The 20422-nt window shown below is 48.7% G+C and overlaps 2 protein-coding genes across 21 annotated transcripts in view; one reads left to right on the top strand and one right to left on the bottom strand.

The window, feature by feature from the left end:
- Nucleotides 1-2019: 2019 nt before the first annotated feature.
- Nucleotides 2020-18853, bottom strand: LOC147008248 (uncharacterized). 4 transcript variants are annotated; one of them, XR_015053555.1, is made up of 4 exons: nucleotides 18765-18853; nucleotides 18528-18640; nucleotides 2634-2735; nucleotides 2020-2486 (listed from the first exon to the last, which is right to left on the bottom strand). XR_015053555.1 is itself a non-coding variant. In XM_085865262.1 (3 exons), exons 1-3 carry the CDS (start codon nucleotides 6088-6090, stop codon nucleotides 2352-2354), a joined length of 285 nt encoding a protein of 94 aa, XP_085721388.1. In that variant the 5' UTR covers nucleotides 6091-6174; the 3' UTR covers nucleotides 2020-2351. The 4 variants fall into 4 exon arrangements, 3 of the variants coding, with proteins under 3 accessions (XP_085721388.1, XP_085721387.1, XP_085721386.1); XM_085865262.1 differs by lacking the exons at nucleotides 18528-18640; nucleotides 18765-18853 and adding an exon at nucleotides 6043-6174; XM_085865261.1 differs by lacking the exons at nucleotides 18528-18640; nucleotides 18765-18853 and adding an exon at nucleotides 6019-6152.
- Nucleotides 7282-20422, top strand: part of LOC147008249 (uncharacterized) — a 34810-nt gene continuing 21669 nt past the window's right edge. For 16 of the 17 annotated variants that reach the window (XM_085865250.1, XM_085865247.1, XM_085865239.1 and 13 more), the window contains exons 1-3: nucleotides 7282-7472; nucleotides 10318-11691; nucleotides 11780-11869. In XM_085865250.1, the coding sequence (XP_085721376.1) occupies nucleotides 7458-7472; nucleotides 10318-11691; nucleotides 11780-11869 (1479 nt within the window). In that variant the 5' untranslated portion in view covers nucleotides 7282-7457. Of the gene's footprint in view, nucleotides 7473-10317; nucleotides 11692-11779; nucleotides 11870-13678; nucleotides 15767-20422 lie in introns of those variants that run through there. The other variant, XM_085865238.1, reaches the window with a different exon arrangement.

Raw genomic sequence — 20422 nt, forward strand, 5'->3', positions numbered from 1 at the left:
TCTCGCCAGCATTAGTCGCGAAGAGTCGGCAAGCTATCACCGGCACCCTGAACAAATTACAAATTCCTTCCACAACCGACAGGGGGCACTGCATCGGCGGCACAGCCACACTCCAAACAATGACGCAACCAGCAGCCATCGGCTCTCCATGAAATTAATGAATACAGGGACACGATGAGTCGATGCCATTTATGTTTTTCAAATAAATAAATCTGAGGCTCATCGAGGAGCTTTGTGCATACGTCACAGACAGGATCAGGATGGACAATGGACAAATGCACACAGTAAGTGGCAGTTGAATCTGAGAGCCCAGCAGCATGAGCTGAGAGTTGAGATGGGAACACCAAACGTGGCCAACAACCCGTTGTGTTGACACAGCTCAGGTTCATTCACCAAGAGATGGTTCATACCTCATGACGATCTGGAACATTCTAGAATTCACTCCATTTCGTATACTACTGTAGTATGTTTCAGCATCTTCTTCTTCTTCAACCGCAACTATTAACCAACCTTTTTTATGGGGTAGGCCGCCATGGGAGGCTTGGCCCGAGTCTTCACAAACCGGCTGGCCAGGCCTGACGTTCGACTAGTTCGGGCAAGAATTGGGAATTTGTTCATGGTGCTGGGAATAGCTCGCCCACTCTTCGCGAAGAATACCGTGCGGTCTTTATTGTCCACCAACTAATGCCGGCAGGTAGGATGCCCAACTTGTCGTCCAACCAAGGAACGGAACACACATTGATGAATCACCCTGTCTGTGAAACACATGACTGACAATTTATAGCTGGTTCGGGAATCGAACCCAGGCTAGACAGGTTCGAGGTGAGTGTGCGTGCGTACCTCTCGGCCATCCTGCAGACCCTATGTACATTAGGCTCCTGAGATAATATAATAAAGACAAGGCCTCCTGAGAGGCCTTGTCTTTATTAGTCCCATACCAGTTTCACTCGAGGGGACTCTTGGTTTGCTCTCTGTCTGTCTGCCCCACCTGTGGTTTTTCCAGATTTTTTCCCCATACCCTTTAACATTTTCAACTGAAACTTGGTGCATGGCTTTATTATGACAAGTTATGGAACTAGTTCGAGTTTCAGGGCGTTTCGTCAATTTTTCACAGTTATGCTCTTTTTCGACTTTGGAAATTCAGAAAGGTTCCTCTTCTTCATTTTTGTTCCTGCATCGGCTCGACCGTGCGTTAAAGCAAACTAATTTTTATCGCTGTTTTGTTGTCCCAGTGGTCCTCATTCGTTTTTAGTCCACAGAAGATTGTCCACAAAAAAAAAAATACAAAACACATGTAAGAGGTGAAAATCGGCACCATTTGCAGATAAGAAAGACCCCGATAAGGGTCCAAGAATGGTCTCAATCAGAAATTTGCACCAGAGAAATTGTTTTGTTGTTGCAAACTGATCTATTCTAATGGTGTGAAATAAAAATAGGACCACTGGAACTGGAACTTACCTGGGCCCTAGCCTAATGTTGTCACCCAAATTCTGACTGGTGGGTCTGGAGAAGATATTTGAAGGAATTTTACAGATTTTCCCAATCATTTATTACGTCCGCCATTTTGACACGCTTCCGGTCATGGGATCGGCATAACATCCGCAATTTCACATTCCGACCCTGGCCTAATGTTGCAACCTCAATGTTGTAGCATTCTGACTGGTGGGTCTGTGAGAGAAGATTTTTTTTTAAAGAATTTACGACGTGTCATTTTGACCTACTTGAAGTCACGTGACTGGAACGAGCTTTGCAATGCCGTTCCGAGTCAGGAGCGGAACCTTGCTGCCAAATTTCAGCGGTTTGGCTGGAGAAGTCGAAACTGGAGATGGACGGATGGACGGACGGTGCACGATGACAATACCTTGTCTGGAATTACAATTCCAGATCAGGAAAAAAGGGGGAAGCATCAGAAACTTTCTCACCCAGCACTTTCGAAACTCAAGAAATGGGCTGCCGTACATCAGGTGGACAACCACACTGGTGGTAAATGAGATTAATAAATAAATATAAAATGGTACACACGATTGAACCTGTTTTATGAAATGATAATTCCACACAAAAGGCTCAGAATGAAGAAACACAAACGATCCACACGTCCAAGGGTGCAGAGGCTCAGGAAGCAAAGACTCCAAGGTGGAAAACATAAACGTTTGGAATGACGAGGTTCGAACGAGTCAACGTCATCGCTAAGGGTTACCTTGGAATAAAAATTAATGAAACAAACCAACATGAACACCAGAGCAACGGGTACATGGACACATCACTAATCTGGACAGGTCTTCCCTCGGTGGAACACCGAAGGTACAAGTTCCGGACAAGCGATGTGCGGAAGGTATCTGGGACCTTCCTCCCTACATGGTCTTGGGCTGTGAAGCGTTCTTGGGTGGAGACATCAGGTGGTCTCCAGCCGTCTCCGGAACACATCCTGTGAGCTCCTCGCACTCCATCTCGTCTTGAGCCTTGTTGTCTCCGCCATCCGAGTCTTTCTGCTCATAATCGAGAAGGGTGTAAGAAGAACGAGAAGAATAATTCAATGAAGGGATTTCGATCCACACAAACCATCGATGGGTCTTTGATCACGATTCCTAACCATTAAAACATCCTGAATGGTAAAGGTGAAGGTAAGAACTCACGTGGTTCTCCAGCCGTTTGGAGAGAATTTTGGAGCGAATCACTTTAAGAGGAAGTCTGGAAGGTCTCTTACTCATTGTTACATCCTCTGCCCGTTCCTGGGTCTGGAACGAGAACGTGCCACACGTCATCGATCAAAAAGGATTTCCGAGGACAAGGCAACACCGCGCCACTCCAGAACCGCTTGATCCAGACCCGACGGTCGCCATTAGACCGAGCCACGTGTGGCATGCCGAGGCTTCAACAAACCCTGAACACGTCGTGTGGCGGGGACACGGGATGTGAGGTGATGAGGGTCACGTGATAGGAGGATGAGATCACGAACCTTCACGGGATACCATCTCGATCGACGAGCTTGCTTTCTCTCCTGGCTCGAACCGTGGCTTTCGCCCTGTTGCTTGATTTGGGGGTGGGTGTATGGGCGGGTCTTGGTATCCATGGTGACGGTTTCCGATTTGGAGATACAAATGGCAGTTCAGCATGGATGTCACAGATCCATGGAGCTTTACCCCCATTTCAACCGGGTCACCGCAGCCTGGTGGATCACAGTTGATTGGAGGGTCAGCAACAGTTATTGTAACACCCCTGACATCCAACTCGACAGCTGGTGGCTCAGCCTGGTACAACCGCTCAAGGTAACCGGCCCAGCGGGTCTTCACTTCGGACTCCTCTGTCAAGAGCCGACCACCCTCTGCTCTCACTGCAGGACACCGAGGGATGGGGTTGGATGAACGCAATGCGCGAATTCCCCTGTAAGCGGGATGAGAATCACCTGTCCACAGGTGATGCTCTACCCCTCACAGATTCCTTGCACATAGGCCTCCTTGTCCACCCTTGGAGCACGTACAGTTTTACGCCTCAGCTCCCTGAACAGCTCAGCTCTGCCATTCAGCCTGGCCCTGCGACTCTGGTCATTGGTACCCAGTGTCCCTTGAGAGACAAAATTCTTCTTCGCCCGACGGTGAACTCCAAGACATCCACCGGCAACATCAAGGACAGTGGTCTTGAAGAAACTCCACAACTCTTCAGGACCCCCCAAAGCACCCAGACCCCACAAATCCCCACTCAGCCTGTTAGCAAACTCCTCAGCTGCCCTCTCATCCTTGAGCTTGCCAACATCCAGCCTCATCTGGGATGGTACCATTCTCCAGGATTTAAGGTTCAACTTCAGAGTTGTTTCAACAAACCGGTGGTCAGTATTGAGGAACTGAGCACTCCGGTAGACCCTGCAGTTCTGGATCATTCTCCAGCGACAATCAACGAGGACATGATCAATCGCCTTTGCTACACCGCCAGCGTTGGAATACCAAGTCCAGCGATGAGCCTGTGGGCCCTGAAACCATGAACCAGCCACCCTAAGTCCATGACTTCTTACAATGTCAAGGAACTTAGTGCTATTCTGGTTCATAGTTCCTGACCCATGGGGACCAACACATGTCTCAAAACCATCCCTATCAGTTCCAGTCGATGCATTGAAATCCCCCAAGACTAGAAGTGTATCTCGTCTGGGGCACTGATCAACTGACTCAAGAGTGGCGTAGAATGTGTCCTTCACGGTGAGGTCACTCGCCTCAGTCGGAGCATAGACAGAGACCAGGGAAATGACACCCAAGTAGTGACGAATCCTTAATCTCATAATACGCTCGTTGACCGGTGTTACCTCAAGTATCATTGGGGTCAGCTTATTGGACACAGCTACAGCAACTCCTTGGGTATGGTAACCATCAGAGCGACCAGACCATCGCTGCACAGGAGGTCCTCCCACGGAGTGGGTTTTCAGATTTATTTTTGCTTTTTGTACGTTTTGCGGAACGAATGGTTTTACGGTGGCCGGACTGCAAATCCTGCCACCAACCTCCTAATAAGAAGTAACCCAACTTCAAGAGGACGTCTGCAGACACAGTTGAGCACGAGATATGGATGGCCGTTGGCTCACAAGGAGCTCCTCCGCCCTTTGACAGGTTTTGTTTTTAATCCTGCTGGGTGTCCATATCCAAACACCCTCCTCACCAGAAAACCTGGTGGGGGAGACGGTTTAGTGGCCGACAACCAGACCATGGAACAGGTTAGTACAGGTGTACACGGTACCTGCAGCAAGTCACAGATCTGATGTGACCTGAAGTGACAATATTCACAATCCCTGAACAGCTCAGCTCCAATTCACAGCTCGGGTTCGAATCCAGATCCGAACCATCAGTGGGACACAAAACTTAAACTAATAAACCTGGCCAGAGGTGTGTGCTCCACCGAGTACCCTTGTAATTATTTAATTATTGGAGTCGGGCCTCGTGTTGTCTTGCCCGGTGTGGTTCTTGTGGAACTTGGCCCAAGTCGATGACGGAGTCAGACCACCAAACCTCCCACCCAAGCACCGCATCGTCCACACTTCACCATCGGATGAAAGACCCACGTCTGAACAAGCCGTCGGTTCGTGTTGCTTGTTCAGTGTGTGTGTGTGTGTGTGTGTGTGTGTGTGTGTGTGTGTGTGTGTGTGTGTGTGTGTGTGTGTGTGTGTGTGTGTGTGTGTGTGTGTGCGTGTCTTCGACCGCTGTTTCTCGACAACCACTCATCCGATCTGATTGAAACTTGCCAGGTATATTGCTGGGGACCTGAGGATGTGCCTTTTCAAGGTTTGATATTAATCGGACAAGTGGTTCCCAAGTTATGGCCATTTATTTACCAAACCAATGACAGGACACGGTGCTATGACGTCACAATTCTTTTTTTTTTTTTGCACGTACGGCCACGCAGTTTCCTGGCAGTTCAGTGAACACGTGACTGCATATTTGCACATGTAATAAATAGACCGCACGAGGCGTGTTCACGCGTCACGAACTCGCCAATGGCGCGTCATAGAGAGACGTGCGAGGAGTCCTGAGACTCGGGGGAGTCCCGCGAACACCGAGGACCCACGTGTTACCCGAATCGGGGATTTGTCCAAATAATTATTATTATTCACCATTTATAGTTATAATATCGTGTGATGAAAAAACATCAAGTACATTGATGTTAAAACGATTCTCTCTTAACAATCACGAACACAAAGCTCGTCTCCAAGGTAACGGGCACACGTCCTGGCAGTTTACACGAGGATCGCTCGTCTCCAAGGTAACGGGCACGCGTCCTGGCAGTTTACACGAGGATCGCTCGTCTCCAAGGTAACGGGCACGCGTCCTGGCAGTTTACACGAGGATCGCTCGTCCTCAATGAAAAAAGGATTTCCGAGGACGAGGAGAAACTCGCCGCCACTTCAGGACCGCTTGGTACACACAGTCGGCGGTCGCCATTGGAGCGAGTTACGTGCGGCGAGCCGAGGCTTGAACAAACCCTCTTCACGCACGTCGTGTGGTGGCGAATCGGGAGATGAGGTGACACGATGAGGTTCACCTGACGGACGATGCGAGGACGAACCTTCTCGGATCCCGCGTCAATCGACGAGCTTGTTTTCTCTCCTATCATGGCGGCTCTCGTCCTGTCGCTTGGGACGGTGGGTGGCTGGAGGGGCGGGGCTTGGAATCCATGGTGTGGGGCGGGGCTTGTTATCCATGGGGTGGGCGGGGCTTGGAATCCATGGTGTGGGGCGGGGCTTGTGATCCATGGTGTGGGGCGGGGCTTGTGATCCATGTTGTGGGGCGGGGCTTGTGATCCATGGTGTGGGCGGGGCTTGGAATCCATGGTGGAGGGACGGGGCTTGGGATCCATGGTGACGGTTTCCGATTTGGAGATACAAATGGCAGAACCTTGCAGGTTGTGGTTCCCACACGAATGGTCTCCCTTTCTAATGGAGCACGATCATAAAACTCACCCGACCAGGCTGCTTCATGACCCCATTGACGTGGCGAGCTGCAATTGGCTTAGCTGCCTCAAACGTCATCGGTTAAGACGGCCATGGTGTCGTCACGTTGATGGAGATCACCAAAACAAGGCACATTCCCGTCTTCGGGCTCGGAAAGTTACCAGGCCGTGAGGGAATACAAGATGTCAACACAAAGCATCCGGTTTATTAAAGGTTAATACTAATCCGATGTGACGTCATTTACAAAGTGAAAGCTTTGGGATGAAGGTCACTATGAATCCAAGTCTGATCCATTTCTGGTTTTGCGTCACGTGATCCACTCCCACGCTGACCTCTCCCGCCATTTTGCGGACCACTTGTTGGGGAAGCATCGTGTATGGCCGACCTCCGCCTGTCCACTGATCGCGCCAAGCCTCCAAAGAACGGGCGGAGGGACAACGGAACGGGAGGTTCAGTGGATCGTTTGTCCGAGATATAATAACGGGGTCGAGGCTCCGAGAACGGGAACGGGTACTCGTGGTATCACAGAGACCGATGGTCGTCCACTTTGAATAACCGGCGATGACCATCGACACGTTGCTGGTCACGGCACGGATCGTCGACCGGCAGGAGCAGCAAAATCGACCTGGTTCGTGGGAAGGGATCCGGTGGGAGAAGGGGGGCAGGTGGGAGTGGGATATCACCAGAGGTATGACGTCATCCCCGTGTCGGAGAAGCCCGTCCACGCAACGTGCTCGCCCCGCCTCCTCACGCGTCATCGTTTCTCCCGACTTGTCTCCCAGGAACAGTTTGATATCTGCTGTGATGTTCCTCGTCCGCGATGTGAACCCGATGTACCATTTACCAAGGTGTGTGTCGGGTCCACGTTCCCACGTGGAAAGTTTGTGACGTCATATCGGTATGAAACTCTCGACGTGTCATCAGACGTCACTACGTCAGACACTTTTGACCGGACTCGGTGGTGTAAAGGTTGCAGCGTCCGCTCTGAGTCTGGGAGGGTGGTGCTTCAAACTCCATACCAGTCATACCGATGAATTTTAAATGGGTACGTGCTGCTTCCTTGCTTGGCGCTCAGCGTTTACAAGGGATAAAGCACGGACAAACAACCATAGGTTGGCAACCATTGCGACACAACTGAACTGAACACACCTCACGTCTCACCCGCACCACGCATCCTGTCCATTGCCACGTAAGCTGTCCAGTTTATTGTGGGTGAGGCCGGGCTCGACTCCATACCCCACCCCACTTCGCTTCTCTCTATCTCAAACCTTCTTCTCTCCTCCCAGCATGCTGTGTCGGTAAAAGATTGTGATACGATGACTGACTGAGATTGCTTCTGTGCTTCGGGGTAAGATCTTTCTTGTGTGACACTGCCTGCGTGTCAATACGTCTCTTTGGTAAACCGTTGGAGTGTTAAACCATAGCATGTAATAGTGAAAAGGAGTTCTGCCCCGCTGTTTGTTGTGGACGGACGATAGCCAGCGTTCCATTGACTGTGTTGCTCAGCCGTTCTGATTGGTAACAGTGGAGCGCTGGGAAGCACAGTCCTTATCTGGGGCGATTAATCTTCCAGGAATGTAAATGCGGGATTCAGACGCTCGACCCTGCCCATATTAAGCATCTCAGACGGCGTCTGTGGTTGCTTAGCAACCCGTCATCCCCCGGAGTTATCCGCGGCTCATCGGCTTCAGGGTCATCGCCCGGGAAGGGGGTCCGAGTACTCCCCAAACCAGTAACATTCGGTGTCAGGAGTGGGATATATCCACATTTATTCAGTCATAATCCATCCACAACTCTTTGAGATATCGTCCCATTTATATTTTTGGTCCAATCTCTCAAGTGTGAAGAATCACTAAGAAATTAAAAAAAATATCTTATCTGGATCCAGATACATTTGGTGTCAGGAGTGGGATATATCCACAATCATCCACAGTCATAATCCATCCACAACTCTTTGAGATATCGTCCCATTTATATTTTTTGGTCGAATCTCTCAAGTGTGAAGAATCACTTAGAAATTAAAAAAAATTATCTTATCTGGATCCAGATACATTTGGTGTCAGGAGTGGGATATATCCACAATCATAATCCATCCACAACTCTTTGAGATATCGTCCCATTTATATTTTTGGTCGAATCTCTCAAGTGTGAAGAATCACTGAGAAATTAAAAAAAATTATCTTATCTGGATCCAGATACATTTGGTGTCAGGAGTGGGATATATCCACAATCATAATCCATCCACAACTCTTTGAGATATCGTCCCATTTATATTTTTTGGTCGAATCTCTCAAGTGTGAAGAATCACTTAGAAATTAAAAAAATTATCTTTTCTGGATCCAGATATCTGTCATATCGTGAGCTTTCGATCCCGCCCTGCTCACCAAACTCTCTTCTTACGGTATCCAAAGCAATCTCCACTCATGGCTCGCTGAGACTTCTTCTCTTGTTGCAGTCAACGCGTGGCTCTTAATGGAATTCTCTCATCTCCTCTTCCCATGCAGGCTGGAGTTCCTCAAGGCAGTGTTCTGTGCCCTGTGCCTTTTTCTGTTTTTTTTTTATCAAAGATCTCTCAGATTCCCTGGAAAATCCTATTTATCTCTTTGCTGATGACTCCACCCTTTGCCGTACCATCCCTCATCCCTCTGATGGGCAAGCAGCAGCATCTTCATTCTCTGCAGACCTGGATAAAATCACAAGCTGGTGAAACACTTGGAATGTGCCCACAACGTTCACCACCGTGCACTTCCCAAAGTTTGTTCATGGCATGAAAAAAAAATCGGGCCCGAAGGGAGTTTCTTCTCTCCTTCTCCAAACAGCTCGGTTGCCCCCCCAAAAAAATAGGTATTTGCTTTGTTCTCAGAAACCACACAGGATTTCGATGAAACTTGACCACAACTTTTATCACCCGTGATGAACCAAAGTTTTTTCACTACATTAAAAAATAATAAATCCATGGCTTTTTACTTTCTTCTCCGTGACATATTTTGTGGGTCATGCATGCCGTTCCCTGGTTATCTTATCCAGCCACTTCCAGGTGTGCGCCCGGGGGTATCGCCCCTATGTTTTACATGTATCGTCACACACTACTTCATTGACTGTACATACAATAGCTGTACTTGCATGGCTTGCCAGCACCGAGACAAACGATTTTCCTGTGCAGACTTGGGAATGGCCACCATGTGGTTTTTTTTTTTTCTCCTTCCTCTCTGAAGTCAACTATTGTGATGACGTCACGTGATGACTTTTCATGGCTGCTTCTACGCAGTCGGAATTCGACTGCCGTGGGTGGCCCTTGTATTCAAGCGGATGACTTGTCACTCAAAGCCTCACCCATGACTGATCAAATTGATTGTGTGCTCCACTTCACACGGCCTCGAAGATGTGCTCTAAACGAGCCTCATGTGGCCTATTTAACAGCCCTGACTGTGTCTGCTTAATTTCAGTTTGAAAATGTTCATGAAACAGTTGTCCAAGAAATGGAGTCTCATGAAGGAGCCAAAGCAGAATCCTCCACTCAGCTGGACCATCAAGAATCAAGATGAACATGTCCGATCTTGTGTTTCTCATTGTGGGTTCAAAATTCCCTTGCACAAGGCTGTTTATCAAGGCTGTTGTGTTTTCAGATATTGGTATTTTGTGTGTTGACTGTTTGCGTTACACGTGTTTCACCATTCAAATGATTTGACTCTCTCCCTCTTTGTATTTTAATTTTTTTTTGTCATTTCATTTGTTTGTTCGACTGGTCGAGGAAGGTTATGAATGCATTGACTCTTGTTTCACATGTGGTGTTTTGTTTTCTTTCAATCAATGCAACTGCCTTTTGAAAAATCAACTGATGCTTTCACGGAACAATGATGAAAGGGGCGGTGTGTTTGTTTATCTCCCAGATGGAGTTGCATCAGGGGAAGCGTGGCCTTCAGCTGCAAGATTGTCATCTTGATCTGCAAGATCTTGACCATCGACTGCAACAAAAAGACAATCAAAAGCAACAAAGACATCACTCAATCATGAAACAGGAGCGACAATCAGAGCTGCAGGAGCATGGGGGGCAGCCGGAGTTGCAGGAGCGTGGGGACCGGCTGGATCTGCAGGAGCGTGGGTACCGGCTTGACCTACACGACCGTGGGGGCCTGCCAGAGCTGCTGCAGGATCATGGATGTCCGTCTCGACCGGAGCCACGTGAGCTCGGTGGTCGGCTGGAGCCGCAGAAGCTCGGTCGTCAGCCCGAGCAGTGGGAGCTCGTTGGTCGGCCAAAGTTCCGGGAGCTCAATGGTCAGCCGGAGCCACGGAAGCATAGGGGCCGGTTAGAGCCGCCAGAGCTGCAGGAACATGAGGGCTGGGCTGAGCTTCATCGTCAGGGAAGGAAGAAGCAACTTCTACTCCGAGAACCTCAGTGGCATTTACATGGAAATAATCAACCAGACCAGGAGCAGCGACACGCGCCGCTACCACTGCAACAGCGGAAGCAGCAGCGTCACGGTTCGACACCTCCACAAGAGCATGAACTCCGCCATGTTGCACCACCACATGACGATGACCAGAAGCAATTCCTGGAGCTGCGAGCACTCAGACATTATCCACATCAGGCGGAGCAAGGTTTGCAACAACAGGAGCAGCAGGAGGCCCAGCAACATGATCAACAGCAGGTCATCGACAAAAATGTACAGGAAGTGTGTCAGCAGAATGGACAGCATCAGAAATCGTTGCTGCAGAAGCCACAACAGCAGGTTGTGAGAAAACAAAGCAAGCCATTTGTAGTTTGGCAGGAAGGATTACGAATGTCTTGGCTTCAGCAACAGAGGCAGCCACTGCCGGAGACACGTGACTCACAAGAGCGGCAGCCGCTGCCGACGATGCTGAACCTGCAAGAGCGGGAGCAGCTGCCGATGACCCTCGTCCCACAAAAGTGGAAGCACCTGCCGATGGCCCTGGACCCGCAGAAGCGGGAGCAGCTGCCGATGACCCTCGTCCCACAAGAGTGGAAGTTCCTGCCGACGGCCCTGGACCCGCAGAAGCGGGAGCAGCTGGCGACGACGAGGGGCTCGCAAGAGTGGGATCAGCTTTCGATGAGGTTGGACGTGCAAGAGCGGGGGCACCTTCAGACGAAGCAGAGCTTGCAACATTCGGAAGATCATGAAGTAAAGGAGCTGCAACCTCTCCGACAGGAGTTCCGAGGTGTTCCCCAAGGTGATAGAAGATCGAGAACCTTTCAGAAGGTCTTGGTTGAAATCGGCATGGATCTTTGCAAAAAATTCATTCCGGTAAGGAAGTATCTCATGAAAGTTTTACTGGTGCTCTGTGTGTAAGAAATTGAAATGCCACAGGTGTGACTCCTGCAATGTGTTGCAGAACAAGCAAGATGATCGGGTTATACAGATGCTCTTTGAGAATACAGAATGGAACCTGATGGCTGATCCACCATCAAAGAAACCTGTCTTGGTAAAAGAAATAATAATTTTCACTCTCGTCGTGATGTGGACCTCTTGACTTTGACAAGTTATTGTTTGAAAAGGTTGTTGATGGTCGTGTGACTTATGTTCAAATTTGTTCATGACCTCTGCCACATGTTTTCACCCATGTCTGTCTGTCTGTCTTTTTCTGTTTGTTTGTTTTGTGTACCTTGTTGAGGCTCCTATGAGAGCGAACACACAACACACAACAAGGGGGGCGGGAGAGTGAAGGACAAAACAGTGGGGAACAGAGACATTAGGAGATCTGTGGAAGGGAGAGGGATGGGGCGGGGAACACGGGAATGCAAGATGGACATTACAGGGACTTTCAGGAAGGGAAGCAGGGAATTCGAAGGAGGTGGGTGTGGGGTGGATTAACGGGGGTAGAAAAGATCAAGGTTTTCGATGGGGGAAGATAAGAGGTGGTGGTGAACAGCTGTTTTGAAGGCTGAGAGAGAAGAGTGGTATTGAAGAGAGTGAGGGAGTTTATTCCAAAGGTTGGGAAAAAAGGGGAATGAAAGAGTGAAGATGAGCAGTGATTCGTGATTTTGGTAGTTTTACCAGAAGGGGGTTGCTGGCGGACCTTGAGCACCCTGCGGAAATATGGGGAGGACATATCACAGACAGAGCAGGGGGGGCGAGACCGGAGAAGAGACGGTAGAAGACAGAAAGACCACCGACCAGCCTGCGGTGAGAGAGTGAGAGGCCCAAAGACTCAGCCTCATTGGGGAGATACCAATGATCCTAAATGTCTTGGATTCCGCAGTGTGAAGCCGAGAAAGGTGAGAGGCAGGAGCACCAGCCCAGAGGGGAGAGCAGTACTCCATCAGACTGCGGACAAAAACTTTGAACGTGGTCAGGAGCTCAGGTGGGCCGAGGAAGGACTTTGCACGACAGCGGATGCCCAGTCGGCTCCTGGCTTTGGAGGCCAACTTGGAAATGTGGTTTTCCCAGGAAAGATCATGACAGATATTGAGACCCAGAAGCTTGAATGAAAGAACTTCTTCAAGAGGATTGTTGAGAAAGTCGATAGGGTTGGGGGGGGAGGGGGGGTTCCAAACGGTCCTTTTGGAGAGACACAGTGAGATTTGTCAGGATCGAAAGACATGTTCCACTTGTTGGACCACTTTGTGATTTTATCCAGAAAAAGTTGTGGACTGTCTTCGAGCAGGATATCTAAAAAGGTTATGGACGGATTCGGCCGAAACTTGGTGGACAGGTTGGGTGTGTGACAAGGACGAGATAATTAGATTTCGGTGAGGATCTGGATCTGGATCTGGAGATGACAATTAGTTAATTTGTCAGTGGTTTTTCACCATTGAGAGATGGGGCCAAAAACGATGTACATCATGATATCTCAAAAATTTGTGGACTAGTTGGGACAAAACTAGGTGGATGAGTTGGTTCGGTGACAAGAACAAGTGGATTAGATTTTTGTTTCAGTTCTTGATCCAGATCCGGCCAATCAGTGGGATACAAAACATAAACTGTTCAGTGTAGCGGAGGTTTGCAGGAAACCGAGTGCTGTTTGTCGTTACTTCTGCCATCAAACGTGAACAGAGGTTATGTTTTCACCCCTGTCTGCTTGTCTGTGAACATTTCACGAAGTTGTGGACTGATTTGGTGGAAAGGTTGTGTGTGTGACAAGGATGAAATTATTCCATTTTGTTGAAGATCTGGATCGAGATGCAGATACTAGAATGTTTAAGTGATCCTTTACCATCGAGAGATGTGGCCATAAAGCTGCATAACATGATATCTCAATAAGTTATTGACCGATTCGTGTGCTGCGTCCCAGGCAAGAGCTCGACGTCCGCTTGAATCAGCCCAAGCTACCAATATGAAACGCATCCCTCCAGCTCCAAAGACGACTGGACCTTCAGCACTGGCCCGGTCAGGAAAGAGATTTTTCTGCCTGCTCTGTGGGAAGGGAGGCTTCAACCAAGAGTTGTTTCAGCAGCACTTATCGATGGAACACAGCCTGATGATTCACAACGCTGTACCCCGTGTGGTCCAAGGCTTGCCTCCACCACCACCTCGAAAAATGGAACCTCCACACTTTCTTCCACCTGGATATGTTGTAGCCACAAACGAGAGTGCAAGGCTCTCTACTCCTTCGCAACCCCCTCCACTCCTTTTAAAGCCAGTTCGTGATTATAGTTCCTTCGGCCTCTATCAACCACGTTCTCCGATGCCACTTCCATCAAACGACCAAATGCTCTTCCTGCCCAGGCAACAAAGGTACACGTTCCTCAAACTTTCACAATTGATGACGACTCCGGTCAGCACAACCACTTCCAAAACAACCACACAGCCAAACTTGGTGATGTACAACATCACTCCGGTAGGTAACGTCTTGAATCCACTGTACACGACCAACTTTCCGACGCTACCAGCAGCTCGGCAGATTCCCCAGCAGTCACGTGGTTTCAAAAGAGGTCAGGCATTGTCCGCGTCTGAACAGATCTCGAAGAAGGGCCGTCCTTCATGGAAAGATCATGTCAACACATTCACTGCAAATGAACATTTTAAACATGAAAGGACAGTCGCAGAAATGCTCCACCGGAAGAAGAGGACACAGTTGGGTTGTGACCAAAGCGGTTTCTCTCCTGTAGTGATGGTTAAGAGATTAAAGTTGAAACACACCGAAGTTGGAGTCACAGTATCAGAGCAGGAGATTGCGAAAATTCTCAAGGCTGACAAGTATCTTCAACAGCCATTTAGAAGCAAGAAATTGGAGCCAAACGTTTTGTTCAAGGACCATGAAGACCTTTGTGCGGAGAATGAGGTGAACATTGATGCCGTGCAGCGTGGGATGAAGGTCGCTCAGTCGTTGGCCCAGGAGCGTACGAGTGGATTGTGCTTCTTCCGCCCAAAGATCGTTCGTTGACCACGCCAGGAAATTCGTGAACAACTGGCTAAACACCTGGCATTTTCTCACGGCGCGGTGCAGAATTATGATGAGGTTCATGAGCAAGTTCGTTACTCCTGCATTCACTGTCAGAACCCTTTAGGATACCCCCTCAGCCAATACAGCCTCAACCGGCATCATGAGCGGTGTCCATCATTTTCCGTGACGGAATCACCGGTACCAAGTACGTCTTCGGCCACCGTTGCCGACGTCGGTCAACCATCAGCTCCAAGATGCTCGTCCACGGCGATTGTTTCGACCGAACTGGAAAACACTTCCGAAAAGCCGACGACGGTGGTTTCTGGACCGGCAAAAGGTGAAAAGATGTCCGAACTTCAAATGAAATAAACCTCGTGGAAAATCTCACGCCGCACAAGGAACAAGCTCTTCTTGGAAAAGTATATTCATCGGCAGCTACGTCCTATCAGGCCAGAGCTGGAAAAAAACATCACGACACTCCTGGATCTGAAAGTCCGTGATGTCACTCGAAGAGTTGCGCTCAACCGTCATGTTCGTCAGGAGGTCAGGAAGAAGAAGCAGTAAGAAAGTTCTGCTGGGTTTTGATGAGCATGCACCGTCTGTGGTCAAACACTGCCTCGTGTTTCAGGACGAGCCATCCCAGCAGCTCAGCACATCAGGTCACAATCATCCACCGTGGTGATGTCAGCATCTGATGAAGCTCAGCCTACAGTTTGGAGATCGGTTGGAAATTGTCTTCTGTGATGCTTCGTGTGTAGATAATGAAGACCAGTTAACCTACCTTGCCGCGTCGGTCAGTTGCTCCTTCGGGGTCAACCGTTGCTTTCTCATTGTAATGAATTGTGTACAATTACTTGAGGATGCTTGGAGCAGTGATACTCCGTTCCAACCTTCACTCCTTTTACTTTACATCTGAAGGTTTCATGGAGAAGTTCACTTCTTTGTTTGTGTTTTGGATGTGGAATTATTTCATTAAACTTCCATTCTGATGATGTAGCATCTGTGCTCTACAGTTTGCACCGGTTCCTTGGGTATCGTTGAGATGCCATGGTCTTGGCAAATGTAAACTTTTTTTTTCGGAAAATAATCTGAATTGATCAAACAATAGTATAATTTCTGCGATATTTATTTACATTTTCGGTCTGGGGCTGTCATGAGGGGGGGTCTCTCAGACCCGCTGCTTGAACTCAGGAGTTGAGGCCATCAGCCACGGATAACTCTGTGGTCCGCTGAGTTGCTGGGCAACCACAGACGCCGATTGAAACGTCCAAACCGGCCAGGGTCATCACATCCAATAAAACCGCATTACCTACCAGTAGTTTGGGGACCGCACCCTCAACGTCCACCCATCTACTTATTACGCCTGAGCGAAACCGTGGGTTCCACATTGGCTAAACCAACTGAGCCAATCAGTGTGGGCAAAATCTTCCCATCTGTCTATTACGTACGCACAACGTCAAACCAATGAAGGAAAGGACAAAAGCAAGCAATCATGCATTTACAAACAGCAATCGATGAGCAGGTATTTACAAGGCAAGATTTACACGAGCACATGCAGCAATCAAAGCCACAAAATAAAAGTAATTCACCCCCCTTAACCCTTCTGGAAAAGCCCCTTTCGCATTCTTACCTATCTATGGACGAACAATGTGAGACAGGTGCCATCGATCATTCGGGAGAGGAGATTTGGAAAGATGAGCAGGTTCGAGGAAGAGCGGAGCATGGGTTCGGCTCCTGACTCACCTGACACAGACAGGTGGGCCTACACGAATCTCAAGTGCAGGGCAGGAGTGGTGGAGGGAAAATGGGGATATCGGGAGTGTTTAAGCAGGCAGGAACGGCCACAAGCTTCGGTGTACAGGAGGAAGGCAGGAGGAAGGGGAGGACAACTGAAGATGAGACAAATCTGTGCATGAGAGAGAGAGAGAGAGCAAATATCTTTGAAAAGATTCCCAGGACGAGTTGATGTTGGTGAGAGTAGACATGGGAGACCAGTGTAGAAGTTTGATGGCTGCCTGAAGTTCCTGTCAGTCGGCCTGAGTGAAATGTCAGACTCATTGATGCTGAGCTGGTTCTCTAATAACGGCCAGAGAGATGTCCACTTTAGCAAGCACATGGTCAGGTGAACCGATTGGATCAGAGGAAGAACAGCATACATTTTCTGGGAAATTGGTCAAAATCAAATCCAGAAGAGATGAAACACCATTGGCTGAGATCTGGCTCGGGAAGTTGAGAGAATCTGTCGGTCCCAATGAGTCGCAGAAATCCTTTGCTGAAGTGTCGTGGCAGGTGAGGGAGGTACCCACACCCAGCCAACTGACATGATGGAAATTGAAGTCACCACATATGAGGAAGAGAGCCACAAAGGCTCAGCCTCATCGCGGGAGATACCCATGGTCCTAAATGCCTTGGTTTCCACAGCGTGAAGCCGAGAAAGGTGAGAGGCGGGAGCACCAGCCCAGAGGGGAGAGCAGTACTCCCATCAAGCTGCGGATGAAAGCTTTGTATATGGTCAGGAGCTCAGGTGTACCAAGGAAGGACTTTGCATGACGTAGGATTCCCAGTCGACGACTGGCTTTGGAGGCCAGTTTGGAAATGTAGCTTTCCCAGGAATGATCACGGCAGACAGTGAGAGCCAGAAGCTTGAAAGAAAGGTCTTCTTCCAGAGGATTGTTGAGAAAGTGGATGGGGGGCGGCTTTCTCAACGGTCCTTTCAGAGAGACACTAAGTGAGAGTGTGAGATTTGTCAGGATGGACAAATTTGCATTTATCTGAGCCTTGTTCCAAACACGTCACAAACTGTGCCACGTGACAGTCTCCCCAAAAGTCTGCATCATCTTGTGTAAAACATGTCGCTGAAACGTGGAGTTGGTCTTCACAATGTGGTCTCGTGGTTTGTTCATAATTCTCTCTCTCTCTCTCTCTCTCTCTCTCTCTCTCTCTCTCTCTCTCTCTCTCTCTCTTTGTCTTCCTCTCTCTCTCTCTCTCTCTCGCTCTCTCTCTCTCTCTCATCATTTGTGATGTCCCCCTGTGCCGGGTCACACCAAAAACTAACAAATCGTCCCGTGGGCGACCGACGGTTATCTCCTCAACAGGAGGGGTGAAAATAAGGGATTAGGGCAGTGGTTCTTAACCTTTTTATGTGCTCGTACCCCTTGAGATTTCATAATATTTCCCCGTACCCCCTGTCTAAAATTTCTTATTACTTATTCATTTATTTATTTATTATTATTATTGGAATTTAAGTACTATACAGTATTGAATTTGACACCATATATCGTACCCCCTGCTTTGATTCTTCGTACCCCCGGTTAAGAACCACTGGATTAGGGGGAAGGGTCCGTGACCCCCCCCCTTCAGAAGTACAGTCATGTGGAGCACAACCCCATCATGAGACATCGCTGTCCTGATTCATCGTACCAAATTTGTCCGTCCTCTGTCTTGGTTCAGTCGTTTGTGAGACGTTAACAGATGTACGTACGTACATGTACGGTGGCCGCACGGACCGCAGGACACCGGGACACACTCCATGTGCTCATTTCGGAGGAATAACCTAAAAATGGTGCGTGCTGCTTGTTTTCTTGAAGCTCACCATTTAAAAGGATATATACTATGAACAAACAACTCTGGGAAGGCATTTTGTGAACCACCCGGTGGAACCATGAACCCGGATCAACAAACAGCTTCAGCAAGCAAAACGCTTTGTGAAGGGTGTGGTGCAAAAAAGTGGTTAAAAGCCAGGGGTGTGGTGAGTTACCAAGCAGCTAGCGAGCGTTCCTCTTCAGCGGTTTCGAATGGACTGCTTGCTTGAGTGCTTAAGCCGCTTGGCGAGCGCTCCGCAAGAAACTGCCGAGCTGAACACCCCCCTGGCTGAAAGGCATTTGGTGAGTTATTGAAGAGAAGAAGAAGAAGAGTTATTCAAGACAATTTTTCAATGTGATAAAACCTCCTTACACGACAAACTGTGTGGTAAACAATCGGAGAAAAAAAAAACCTTCGTTTGGACAACGATGCTGCCACCATTACACCGCCATGGCCGACGATGCCGTACAAAAGGGTGGGCGGCCGGGAGGCGACTTTAATAACAAGTGTGAACGGTGGCAACCGTTCCTGCACAACTACGCTTGATAATTAATTTTGTGACTGAATTCGGAATTGCAATCAGGGTACAAAAAAATATAAAATTTAAAATGAAAAATTACAAAAAACATAAAAAAGAAAGAAGAGGAATCTGTGAAGCTGACGTCATTTCTCTCAACCAATCAGAACACGGCTGAGGGCCGCCATCACGTGCATGTTCCGGCAAGGACCAAATCGCCGTGAGAAAAGAGTTTACGGTCCGTCCGGAGTGAAGGACAAAGGGAAAGAAGGGAGGAGGAGGACGGGGACATCGTCTGCGCCGTTTCCGCGAGGTAAAGCTCACGATACATGGACGGAGACGGACGATGACGAGGCCCGTTCGGTGAAGAAAGGCCTGGTGGTTCGACAAGGCCGGAGGCTCCATCACGATCCCTCCTGAGACTAGATGACGAATGGCGGGTTTTTTGTGCCGATTTGTTTTGTTTTAGTCCCTGATTGACCCGGGAGATGAAGACCGTTGTCCCCGCGCCGGACCTGGAAGATGAGTGATCTGGTTGGTGTTGGGTGTGCGAGGGCTGGTGTGGGGGGAAGGGTTTCAATGACGTGCAGTTTGTACGTGACATTTATTTATTTATTTGTTTGTTTGAATGTCGTCGTGAGGTTTTTTTTTAACCATCATTTTCTTCCTTTGTTTATCTGATTAATTGTTTTTGGTGTAAAGTTTTAAATGAGTTGTGGGTACAGGTAAGTACAGGTGTCAATCACCGGTTGTTGCTGCAAATGGTTGGTGAACGCCATGTTTTTAACCGATGGGACCAGTTCACCACATTTGAACACCCCGGCATGCACTTGGTCGAGCGCACACCTCCGCCAGGTTGAACAGTTCACGTTTCGTGTCGGATCTGCATCCGGACTCAAACCCAAGTCAAACGGGCTTCTTCTTCTCACCTCCCCAGGTCATCCACCAAACTTTGTCCGAACTCATCCACAACTCCTTGAAACATCGCTTTTGGCACCGCCGTCTCTCGGCAGTGAAGAATCACTCACACAAAAACACATTCTCGGGTCCGGATCTTCACCGAAATCGAATCACCAGTCCTCGTCACACACCCAAAACCCCTCACACCAAATTCCATCCGAATCCGTCCACAAACCTTTTGTGAGATGTCTTGTTCGCACACACACACAGACAAGATGGATGTCGTTTTCACCCGTGCTCGTCCGTGAGCACGATCCCTCCAAAAGTTACGGATTAGTTAATTTGGACGGAACTCGGTTGATCGGTAGAGAGTGTGACGAGCACGGATCGATTCGGTTCTGGTGAAGATCCAGATCCAGATGAGAGAGTTTTGGGGGGTTTTTTGTTTGAAATGATGATTCACAATCGAGAGACGGGTGAACGTCCGGGATGCGGATCAGGCCGATCGTTGAGTTGAGATACTTTACTATTTTTGGACGCTTGAAACTCGGTTGTCGAAATTCTGGTAAAAATCGGATGTTTTGGAGATGTTTTAAGATTGTATAAAAAATATTTCACTCGCGCGTCACAGGTCGTCACGTGGTGCAGTGCAC

The sequence above is a fragment of the Eptatretus burgeri genome, chromosome 20 (assembly GCF_056783735.1).
Source record: "Eptatretus burgeri isolate ZD-2024b chromosome 20, Ebu_testis_v1, whole genome shotgun sequence".
Lineage (NCBI taxonomy): Eukaryota > Metazoa > Chordata > Myxini > Myxiniformes > Myxinidae > Eptatretus > Eptatretus burgeri.

Excerpts from the sequence above, each read along its gene's own strand:
- LOC147008248 (XM_085865260.1), bottom strand. The coding sequence starts at position 3,070 with ATGGATACCAAGACCCGCCCATACACCCACCCCCAAATCAAGCAACAG. Across the intron at positions 2,736-2,956 it reads CGAGATGGTATCCCGTGAAG|ACCCAGGAACGGGCAGAGGA; the intron begins GTTCGTGATCTC and ends TTCTCGTTCCAG. Across the intron at positions 2,487-2,633 it reads CCAAACGGCTGGAGAACCAC|AAAGACTCGGATGGCGGAGA; the intron begins GTGAGTTCTTAC and ends GATTATGAGCAG.